Source organism: Schistocerca americana, chromosome X (assembly GCF_021461395.2).
Source record: "Schistocerca americana isolate TAMUIC-IGC-003095 chromosome X, iqSchAmer2.1, whole genome shotgun sequence".
NCBI classification, from domain to species: Eukaryota; Metazoa; Arthropoda; class Insecta; order Orthoptera; family Acrididae; genus Schistocerca; species Schistocerca americana.
In genome coordinates this window covers 757,092,146-757,104,704 of record NC_060130.1, presented here as the reverse complement: position 1 = coordinate 757,104,704, position 12,559 = coordinate 757,092,146, and the positions used below count along the sequence as shown (strand labels likewise).

Here is a 12,559-nt window from a genome sequence, read left to right as displayed (position 1 = left end):
AGATGGACTAACTCAGCTCACAAACTTTATAGGTCTAAGATGAGTGGACCCAGTGAACTAAGGTACGAAGTACCCCTTGATGCTAGAGCAGATGGTGAAAACTATCAGCCTGTAGATACAAGTCAGTGTGAGTAGGCTTCCTATAAATGGCAAGTCCCAATGTACCATCAACCTGTCTCCTGACCAACACATCAAGGATGGGAAGGCAGCCATCCTTTTCCACCTCCATCATGAAACAAATATTCAAGTGTGTTGAATTAGGTTGTGACAAAGCAGATTGACTCCCACCTTTCTACTTTGAGTACACTCCTGTATCCATTTAAATTTTTGTGAGCTTTCTTTTTAAAATTATGATGTTAAAATTCCTACATTAAGCACTTGTTAAGCAAAGTATCAAAATTGTAGAAACAAATTCCAGAACAAAATTGTATTATTCAGATGATTCAGTTTGTTGTTCTGGTTGCATTGAGATAATTAGTTTTGGCAGAAATGATGGCAGTAGTTATAAAGTTTCATACATCTAGCCAAAGAGAAAATTTTATAAGCTAGTAGGTATATTTGGAAGGAAAAATGACTTTCAAATTAAAGAACTATTTTCACTGTTTTCAGTGACCTATTAACATCAGACCAAACTTTATTAGTTTAAAAGATATTGATAATAAAAAGCTTCACCTGCTAAATATTTCCAGTGCCAATCATAGCCATACCACTGTAAATTTGCAATAATTGTTGATATATGTTTGATCGCCAGATTTTTCTGAACCACTTGACACCAATTTTAATAAGCAAAAGTCTCCAATTAAAAATTACTAAATTTTGGTTGACTAAATTTTAATTTCTTAGACTTTCCTGGCGATTCGGTGTCATGTCATGGAATCAGGTGTACTACTGATGGTCTGTGTCTTTCCAACACAATATTTCCACATCGTAACTCAGTGTCGCGCGGGGTTGCCGAGCGGTCTGAGGCATCTTGTCATGGTCGGTGCGGCTTCCCCCGTTGGAAGTTCGAGTCCTCCCTTGGGCATGGGTGTTGTTCTTAGTGTAAGTTAGTTTAAGTTAGATTAAGTAGTGTGTAAGCTTAGGGAGCGATGACCGTGGCAGTTTGGTCCCATAAGACCTTACCACAAGTTTCCAAAATAACTTGGCATTTTTCTCGAGTATTTCCCGCAACTGGTTGACAAACTGATCGTGTCCGTTATTTATGCCTGGGCAGTGTCTGGTGTTCCCTACACCATTGGCACCTGCTGTGTCTGTTTCAGGCAGTGCTGTTTATCTCTAGGCATTCTGTCGTCTGTTCGTGCCCGTTTTTGCTGTTTTTCCCGGTGGCAGCCACGCCTAGGTGTTCTGTACTAAGTCTGCACACCCCAGGTGTGTTCCCAGCACTATCGGCATGCTGCGGATGTTTCTTATGCTGTTGGTGACCACTCTGGCTTTCTATCATGCCCCTGTCATTCTCGAGGACTTGGGGTTCGGTACACCTTTATGAGATGCACTTCCTGCCACATCAGACCACAGCGGTCTCTCATGGTTGTGGCCACCATCTGGAGTTCTGTATCATGTCTGCTCCTAGGATGTGTGGTGCCTGAGGTTTTGGGTGGTGGTTGTTGTACCCTCTCTTGTGCATGAGTGCTACAGTTGTCTCCCGAGGAAGTAATCGTCACCTGGTGCTCCATAAGAGATTCGATTCCGTTAATTATGCCCCTGGTTGTCTGAGGTTTTTTACCTGAGAAGGGAACTTTTTTCCACTGTTTCTGTAGCAATTCTAAAGCTGTATTCCACACTGTACTGAGGTTGTATCCTGCTTTCTGCTTGATCAGATTCTCTGATTTTGTCATAATGCATGGTGTGTTCAAGTTCCAGGCAATGTTCTGTCTGACTCAGACAGCTTGGCAGCAGAGTTAGATCGTCAACAGCAAGTGTTTATAGACAATGAGTACTCAAACAGGGACATCTGCGAAGTGCTGCATCCCACCAGATGACCTGATATAATGGGAGAAGAACAAGAAGAAGAAACCAGGAGGGTAGCCTTCCTACTGTGTGCAGGATCCTGAAAAAATACAAAATCAGAAGTGTGTTCTGCCCGGCCAAACAAGAACAGAGTGCTCCTTGGAATGCTCAGAGATTATATGGGGTTATGGAAACCTGGTATCTACCATATACCTTGTGAATTTGATATGTATTACATGAGCAAAACCACCAGAACAGTTGAAATAAGATGTAAAGAATACCAAAGCCATACCAGCCTATGACAGACCACTAAATCAGCAGTAACAGAACATTGCCTGGAATTTGAACATGCCATGCATTATGATATACCAGGGATCCTGGCTGAGGCCCCCAAATTTTGGAATAGTGTGGTTAGTGACTCTATTGAAATCAAGGTGGCAGAGAACCTGATCAACCAGGATACCAGATCAGTATGTCGTACAGAAAAAGGTTCCCTTCTCTGGGAACAAATCTCAGATAACCAGGGGTGTAATTAACGGGATCAAACCTCTTATGGAGCACTAGGTGGCCACTACCTCCTTGGGACACAACTGTAGCACTCACGCAATGAGAGGGAACAACATTAACCACCCGGAACCTCAAGCGCTACATATTGTAGGAGCAGACACAGTGCAAAACTCCAGATGGTGCCCGCCGTCACGAGAGATTACTACGGCATGCCCAGACAGAATATGCAATTCCCACAGCAACCTGATTCAGCAGGAAGTGCATCTTGTAGGGATGTACAGAACCCACAATGCCTGGAGAACGACAGAGCATGACAGAAAGCCAGAGTGGTCACCAACAGCATAAGAAACATCTGCAGCATGTTGGTAGTGTTGGAATGATCCTGGTGGGTGCATATCTAGTATGGAATGCCTTGGCACAGCAGCCGTCAGGGGAAAACAGCAGAAATGGGCATGGATGGAAGACAGAACACCTGGAGATAAATAGCACTGATGAAAACAGTCGCAGTGGGCACAGACAGTGTAGTGAACACCAGACAACCACCCAGGCATCAATATGGGACATGGTCAGTTTTTTGACCATTCACAGAAAATACCTGATGAAGACACCGAATTATGATGTCGAAATATTGCATTGGGAAGATGCTGACCACCAGCAGTACACGTGATTACACGAGATAACAACTAAATTTTAATATACAAGCTGGATCCCATGGTTATAAACACGGGATCCCACTGTGTAGGCATAAATTAGTACTGCATATGTTAATAGATGCTGCTCATGATAAATAACATTCAAACAAAATATAATGATGATCTCAATAGTCAATGAAAGATTAACCTTTTGGACTATAGAATTTATTGTCTATTATAAGTTAACCAAAATTGCATAATATTCTGGATCAAGTCTTTATAAGGGGAGCTCTCACACCATTTTAGTCAGTCTGTTGTTAGTGTGCTCTTAGTTGTAGTTCATTCTGTTCTCAGTGTCCCTTCAGTCTGTTTTTGATCTGCTCTTAGTATTCGTTTAGTGCTGCTTCCATCTTCGTCAGCCAGGTTCATATATAGCCCAGCTTTGTGTTGCCTCTCCATTCGTTTAATTCAGGCTCAGAACATTTTTTATAGTTACGGACAGTAAATATCGAAATGTGTGTATTTTGGTTCAGCTGAATAATATTTGTGGCTATAGTGACAGTTCTGCAACTATATTATTTAAATGTGTGTGAAGCTTCATCTGTACTGTGTACAAGCAGCTTCTGGCTATTTATTTTAAGGATAGATTCTACAACAGCAATTTCAGGTGGTGGAGCAGTGAAACTGTGCAGATACTGAAGGCTTGTGCCACAACAGGTCAAGGTGATCTAAAAAGTCATTAAATTCTCACTGCCGTGAGGCCAAATGACAAAAGTATCATCTACATATCTGAAAAAACACTCAGATTTCAAATCCGCTTACACAAAGGCACATTACTTGAAGTCTTCCATAAATAAATTGACAATAATGGGTAACAACAGGTGTACATTCACAACTCCAGCTGTTTGCTCATAGTAATGGCCATTGAATAAAAAGTAAGTGGGACTCAACACATGATGAAATAGGTTCATTAATTAAACACTAAACTTTACCTCAATTAAAGTCAGACAGAGGAACGCAAGTGGAGAGAGGCCACATCAAAACTTACTAGAATGTCAGAGTCATTCAAATGCATTCCCTCTAATCGACATAAGAAATCTACTGAGTTCTTAATGCGATGCTCACACCAACCTACTAGTGGGCTCAACAGACTATTGCTGCACAATGTCAGAGCACATATAGTACTCTCAATTGGCCTAAGAGGAACCTCTATCTGGTGGACCTTTGGAAGGCCATATAACCTCAGGTAGCAGCACAGTAAGAATTAAGGCTCTTGATAGTCTACTGCAACAAGGAAATTTAGTTTTTGAAAAACTTAAGGTCAGGCTATTTGCTGTGAACCATTTGTGTACATTGTTAGTGACTGTCAGGCCTGTATCCTGCATTGTGAAGTTTGGGATCTTTACAAGAATAATTGTATCATCAGCAAACATCACTATTTTTACTATGTTATTAATTTTAAATGGTAGATCATTAATATAGAGCAAGAAAATCAGTGACTTAAGGATTGAGCCCTGGGGGACTCCATTTTTTCCATTTCCCTTGTCTGAGTTTATTTTTACACCTAACTCCATTAAGACAACTCTTTGCTTTCTGTTGTGTAAATAAGATTTTAACCATGCCAAATGTTTGTCTTTGATGCCATATTGTGGAAGCTTTTTTAGCAACGTGTTATGGTCTAAGCAGTTAAAAGTCTTAGCTAGGTCACAAAATTTCGCCACTGGATACCTTCTGAAATTAAGTTCCCCTAGAATTTCATGTGTTATGCTAAATATAACTCTCTCCTTGTGGAGAATCCCTTACGAAAGCCAAACTGTGTATGTGTCAGTAAACCATTTTGTGTAGTGTGGCTATGAATCGTTTCATACACTATTCTCTCAAATACATTTGAGAGCACTGGCAGCAGAGAGATGGGCTGATTGTAGGATATTACACTCTTATCTCTGCATTTGTGGACTGGCATCACAATCGCATATTTTAGTCTCTCTGGAAATACCCCAGTCTTCATTGGCTGAATACACAAATAACACAAAATGTTACTTATTAAGTCTGTACATGATTTTAAAATTATACCTGTTACTGTGTCTTAACCAGTGCACTGAGAGCTTTCAAGTAGTTTCATGATTTTTTCGAAGTTTTTAGAAGTTGTGCTTTTGAAATGAAGTGCTGTGACTTGCATCTGGTTAAGTAGCTCTATGGCTTTTGTCGGAGATTTACTGATATGGTTACCTGTTTCTTCAGCTGCACTGAGGAAACATTTATTGATATCTGAAGTTATAACTTTTCGATTATTCTAGTCTGTATCATTATGAGACGATTGAGGTATCCCTGTGTGTTCTAATTTGATGTTCCTGTTTTTTCAATTTTTATGATTTTTAATTTATTGTTTAAACTGCTATTTTTTTTTCTTGATGCATATGTCTGGTCGCCCTGATTTCACATTTTAGAATTTTACTGTATTTCTTGTAACACAATTTCACTGTTGTACATGATATTTTAATGTCAGTTGTTAACCACTCATTTTCTTCCACTGCATCTTGGTTTGATTTTAATCTACGTTTGGTGGGTGGGGGGAGGGGGAAGCTGGTTTCAAAATGTTTGTGAAATAAGTCTGTTTGATATACTTCCTCCCACTGTTCTGAACCATTTCTAAAGAAGCTAGTAGATTCAGTATTGGTTGTTCTAACATGTTTTACTTGGATGTGTTCATTTACTGTTTTTCTGCTGGCAAGTTTCTAAGGATATCATTTGACCACCATAATCAAACTGTTTATTACAGCCAGTATTTTTCCTTCAGGGTAATCTGTGGGGTCCACGTTTCATTGAATGTTTTATCAGTGGCCTACTGTAATGCTAGAAGAGTGAAACTGTCTTCACATTAGTGTATGATGTTTTCTCAGCAGTGGTACAGATGTCATCCTGAACTTTGCAGTTATGGTTGTAACCTATTCCTAGCACCACGTATTATTATTATTATTATTATTGTTATTATTATCATCATCATCATCATCATCATCATCATTATATAGTCTTGTTCATCAAGAGCCTTCCACAAGGTGTCTATATTACTTGTTACATTTCTGAGCGTAGAACTTCGCCCAATAAGACCAGTGACTTGATATTTCTTACCCATGACTTCCTGTGAAAACAGTGAAATGCCTCTGACATGACTGTCGCCAAGTACAAGGACCATTCTGGTTACCAGTGTATTAACTGTGTTCTTGCTTTGCACTTTGTTGACAAATTTATCAGGCTATACCAGCTAATCCTGACTATTCTGTGTATCTTCCTGAGGGGCCATCACAGTACTAAGTCGCTCTGAACTGGTTTCTGGGAGTGATTATTATTTTTGGAACACTTTATAGTGCTGTTGTTCATTTTGTCACAGTGTTTTGGTAGTTTGTCAGCATGAGACAGTTTTGTTGGACCTTTGCCGCGCAGGATTAGCCGAGCGGTCTGAGGCGCTGCAGTCATGGACTGTGCGGCTGGTCCCGGCTGAGGTTCGATTCCTCCCTCGGGCATGGGTGTGTGTGTTTGTCCTTACGATAGTTTAGGTTAAGTAGTGTGTAAGCTTAGGGACTGATGTGACCTTAGCAATTAAGTCCCATAAGATTTCACACGCATTTGAACTTTTTTTTTTGTTGGACCTTTGTACTTATATTTATCATATTTAAATTTCAGAACAAAGTTCTCATCATTTTTTACTGATAAATCCACTTTCTTACAGTGAAAATTAAGTCATGTTGCAGTGCCTGCAACTAATTCTGAAGTTTATAGTTTTACAGCATTTGTTACAAAGCTCAGCTCCCAAAGCTATATTTTGGAGCGATGCCATGTCCACTTTCTTCCTTTGTACACTTTATTTGTTACACATAGCATACAAATTTGCAATTAGTTAAGCCCAGTTGTACAAGATGGTATTACTGACACTAAATGACTTTTGTCTGAGTCCATAAAAAAACCTCAAAAAGGCACATGTTCTCCATCTTCGAAATGGCCAATACAAAATTTCTTTTGAACAATATTGACATGGGGGGTATTCTTATGACCTTTGGTTAACGAATACACCAACACTTTTTCCTTGTCAGATAAGGTAATTCTAGATTCTGGATCCATATCTAAGAGATCTGATAATCAAAGTTGGTACTTGTTTGATATCTGCATAGTAAGTAGCAAAACATTTGCAGAGTTCACCAGAATATTGTTTGAAACTCGAACTATAGCCAGAATGACGTCTTTCCAAACAGCTACGAGAAAGTAAAAGAAAGAGCCTCAAAACATGTTATTGGCTTCTGCTTTTAACAAAGCCTTGAAGCAAGATTTCTCCTGAAAGATAAGATGGTTGTACTTACTCTTGATCACATTCACTATGCTCACTGTACAACAGCTAGTGACAGCCAGGGGTATCCATCTCTGGGGGTTGAATATGCCAAGCAAGGAAATATGTACTTTATGATTTTTAGATGACTTTAATTTTGTACCAGTACAGGAAATTTGGTATGTAGATTTTAAGTGACATTAATTACAAATAGCATAATAATAATAATAATAATAATAATAATAATATTGTGGGTTTACAACAAAAGAGATTGGACCATTGCCTTTTTAACATCATGAGTGATGGGAAGAGGAATGAGGATCAATCACAGAGGAAAAGTGTTTCGCCTGCTTTATGATTTTTAAAGTTAAACAAAGCCCAAAATTCTCACCCAAAAAAGGGGAAGCTTATTTTGTACATCACACCATGTACAAAATATGCAGGAATGCTTCCAACATAAGATTTTTGTTTTTATTTTAAGTGGAAACTCTGAAATCTCTTTCGTTTATGGCGTGTTATTCGTCTCGGCTAGCTTTGGCCAGTCTTGATGGATAAGAGTAAGTTTTTAAGCTTTTAGCATTTTTCAAGTTAAAAAGATATGAAAGTATTGTTCAGGTGTGAAGAGGTCTCAATAGTTTTTGTCACTTTGCTTCACTGCGTCTGGTTTCAATTAGTAACAATCAATACTGATTCTTTACTTTTTATTTCTGGATGTTGATGTTCTATGTTTTCTCTTTCCTGTTCCAGCTCATTGTCACCCCCTTTTTCCTATCAGTTTATTTGCTTTTTAAAGAATTGTGATGAACATATGGTTTCTTGCAGATGAAGGGGATATGATATTCAATTTGGAAGAAGACCATGACATACATGTTGTTCCAGCACCAGCTGCGTTGACAAATAATCATCCATCTCGCAGTACTATCTCTAGTGCACCCTTCTACAAACTTTCAAACGTTAGTATATACTTATATTCATAGTTATTCTCTTGGTTATTGAAAACTGAAGTTGAATGCCTACTTTATGTTTATAGGTCCAAAATACTGGAGATGATGATGAGGACCCTAAAGATAAAATGGTATGAATTATAATGGCAACAGTTTTCACTTATTTTTAGAAGTGTATTTTAGTAATGACATTATTGCATATTTTTTATCACAGGTACTAGGTAGAGAGCGATACGGAGTTGATATCACACCTTTATCTTACATCCCTGGTGCAAAGATTGAACGTTATCTTGGAAATTTGAATTTCTTTTTCATCAGGGAAAGTACAAGCATAAGAGAGGTACTTTGATGGAAAAAAAAAAAGAAAAATAAATTTCGGAGTATATTTATCACTGTTTAATGTTATATTTTCTTTTTTCGCAGGCCGGTGGTTTGAGTGGTTTTGTCCACAGTTTTGTGACAGAAGTTCTGGCTATTTTACGGGCACATGTAACAGCCCTTGGTGGCAATGCAATGGTTGCTTATTTCATGTCAGAATGTGTTCTGTACCACAATCCTCACAAGAATCAGGTGCATATACTTTATATTTACTTTAAAAATGTAGCAAGTTCCCAGTTATCCAGATTAATGTGGACCCAAGGCTCCATAGAGAACCAAAAAACATGGATAATTCAAAATACACGTTTTCACCAGAAGCTGGTATTCGCTGTATGTACAAACCATATTTCATGTCACATTACTTAGACTTCATTGGCTAGGGAAAAAAGCACTGTATTTTTGCATCACTTGTCTCAGTGGAATCATATTCTAAATGAGAATATTTGTTTTAATTACAACAGACTGCTTCAGAGTTTGTTTTCTTTGTTTTCCAAATATCGCCAAACAGTTCATGGACCATCCACAAGCTGGATAACCCACACACAGATTAACAGGAGCTTGTTAATTACCAAGTAATTACCTATTACCTATAGTAATTTTAAGGAAGAGTGGTTCTGGCACAGAAGTACGCAATAATGACAGTACTGCAGCAGAAGTTTCTCCAGAAATTACACAGAGATATCACTCAGACAGATGTAAGGTATTTCACATTCATAAATTCCAATGAAAACCATGATGCAGCTTCCCATCATCTCGCATAAATGGTAATTAGTAATTGTAACTTTTGTTCCAACAAGACTGCAGAATACAATTGATCCTGGTCTGCATGGGAGCTAGAGTTGGCATTGTCTCTGGTTGTGGAGACTCCAAGAGGTAACAGCGGAATACAATACAGCATCTGTCAGAACTTTAAATAGTAGTTGATGAAAATGTTCCTGATTTGTAGAGGAAGGGAACGTTGGTTCCCCTCGTGAAGCCAATGAAGGACAGTGCATTGAGTGGATAATTAGCTGTTGTGTGACTCATATCCCAAATCCAGGGAACTATTTAGTCACTTCTGTTGTGTGTTCAGGAGGTATTGCTTCACACTCGAGCACTTTATGCAGCTGGAGTCAGCAATATAACAGTCTTTCCTATGCAGACATATTCATATTCTTTGATGTTGAGAGGACCTACAAAACTACTTGGAGATGTAATATCTTTGTACACCTCCACAAATAGAACTTCCATGGATGTCTGCTGACTTTTGTATAGCTCTACCTTTTCAGCTGTGTTTTTAAGTATCAGCTTAGTCCTACCTCAACTACAGATATATGGTTTATTGCTGAATAAGGTTATCATCCCTTAAAATCATCTATGCTATTCACTGCAATGTGGTCAAACTGACAACATGAGAATATAAGATCAGCCTAATTCCCAGCCACTGTGTGAGCTGTCAGTTGCCATCTATTATGTTAAGTGAATGGGCTAATATCAACCGCACTGTCACCAGCATTTCATACCATTATAATGTTTTGAATATTCATGAACTGACAGAGCAATGAGACCATTTGGGATTTCCACGTTGCAAGACCTGGTCCCAGTTGTTGTGGACTGCATTACTGTACTTAAATGGAAATGAGGCTGTTAACTACACTGGTTGATATGAAGGCCCAGAATTATTTGAGATTTGTCAGACTGCTGCAAGAATTTTACTTTGAACTACATTTTGCTTTATGTAATTTTATCCAAGCACCATACCTATGTTGCAGGTTATGCTGGTGGGTCTGAGCAAAGGAACTTTTTTGACTGTTGAGTGCTATTTGCTCAGTATATCCTCAAGATTTGCATGCCTTATGATTTCACTGTATTTAGCACTAAATTATTCATGATCTTGAGGATACTAGACCAAACAAAATGTAACTGAGTTAGTAAATTTGTTATAAGTCAAATTCTCTGTACTCAGCCGATAAGTCCAAATGATTCAGGATTCTCTTCTCTCGCCACATAGGTGAGGAAAGGAGCTATCATTCTTCTGATTACCAGAACATTTAGGCATTTAGGAAAACAAAACCTCAAATAAAGCAGCTTATGAAGCCAACTTGGAAAGTACTGTCATGCTACGTGCCATCTCACTAGCACCAGTCACCTTGATGTTTAGGCTCAAGATTGTGTGTCATTGAGGTCAAGAATTACTAGTGTTGAAGGAACAACAATCAGTGCTTAGTGAAACCAGAAATTGTGCCAATTAATATGCCATCTAATTTTGGAGTAATGAGATGCCTGTGGTACTTGTTTTAATAAGATAGTTTTGTATGTTTTAAATTTCACACACACTCTAAAATAAAAACAAAAAAGACACCGCAAAGGAATTATCCAAATGGGATGGAACTTAATAGATGTGATGTTATGTGTACAGATAAACAAATGGTTACAATTCCAGAAAATTGGATGATTTATTCAAGAGAAAGAGCTTCACGAATTGAGCGTATCAGTAACATGTTGGTTCACCTCTGGCCCTTATGCAAGCAGCTGTTCAGCTTGGCATTGTTTGACACAGTTGTTGGATGTCCTACTGAGGGATATTGTGCCAAATTCTGTCCACCTAGTGCATTAGATCATCAGAATCACAAGCTATACTCTGCTTATCATAAGAATGATTGGTCAGAAGCCATAGCATACGTACACTGGCGTTGTTAGGATCTTGGAAGTAAGTCCTACGTATGTAATAGATATCTTATTACTAAGTTCTGTTAAATAAGTTCTGTTAAATAAAACTTTACGATATTGTAACCATCAATGTTTTTCTTAATCACACTTCAGCTATGTAGTTTTCATTTAAAAAATCATGTACAGTCACAGTCTCTGTACTGTTGTGCTTTGATTGTCGCATTGTTAGTATGCAGTATGAAAATGCCTGAGGCTGCTTGCTGCTCTGTAGTGAAACACGTGTGTGGAACCCAGTTAAAAACTGCTGAGAAATTGGTTGTTCTTAATGTTTTTCATAAATTTACAGAAAAAATAGGCATTGAAGTTTTCCAAGGGACTATATTCAGTACAGTTGAGATTCAAATACACACTGGATGTATAGCAGAATCGGTAGGTATTAGATCGATAATCTGGTGCAGTTCATGGATCGCTGATCCATCCTTCTTTTTTTTTCCATTCAATTTCAAATATGTACGTCTTGAACTTGTAAAACCCATCATAATTTTTTGTGACTAACACACATCTTCTTGTTTCTAATTACATATTGGACACAAAATTCCTGTTTTCATTTCAAATGTAAATTCTTAATTATTGATATTTTATGAAAGATTGTTAATAAAGGTTGCTTAAAGTAAGAAAATGTAACAATTTAGTTTTTAAGGCAAAAATGAAAAACTAAATACTCTTGATTTGGACTATGTCCATTATTTTATACCACAGATGTAATCTCACACGAACTAGAGTGATAATTCTTGTGGAAACATGAAAAGCAATCATTTTCACAGCATTGAGCACACCATAAAAATGCTGCATTTCTACATTTGGAACTGTACCATTACAATATGAACCCAACAGAACTGATTGGAGCCAAGCTAAGGGATTCGTCATAAGAAATAACAAGCGGCTTCAGTAGTCAACAATAGGGTGAAATCCCAGCAGTATGCTTTTGCATCACACACAGCTCATGTGGAAGAATTATCCTGTTTTTAAGTTAGGAATTTTCATATCTCTTGTTTGTAATTAGAATACTGCATTAGGTGAGAATGAGAGAATTCTACGCTTTCTGTCTGGGCACCTACGAAGGGTGCGGTAGTGATGTAGTTTTGTCAAATATTATTTCATTCCCTTTAAAAATTAAATGTCAT

At 38.0% G+C, this 12,559-nt stretch overlaps 1 protein-coding gene across 3 annotated transcripts in view; it reads left to right on the top strand.

The window, feature by feature from the left end:
• The window catches only part of LOC124556845 (C2 domain-containing protein 5), a 226,041-nt gene that overhangs the window by 201,216 nt on the left and 12,266 nt on the right, over positions 1–12,559 (top strand). For all 3 annotated transcript variants that reach the window (XM_047130864.1, XM_047130863.1, XM_047130865.1), the window contains 4 exons: positions 8,227–8,357; positions 8,435–8,479; positions 8,563–8,688; positions 8,772–8,918. In XM_047130864.1, the coding sequence (XP_046986820.1) occupies positions 8,227–8,357; positions 8,435–8,479; positions 8,563–8,688; positions 8,772–8,918 (449 nt within the window). The remainder of the gene's footprint in view (positions 1–8,226; positions 8,358–8,434; positions 8,480–8,562; positions 8,689–8,771; positions 8,919–12,559) is intronic.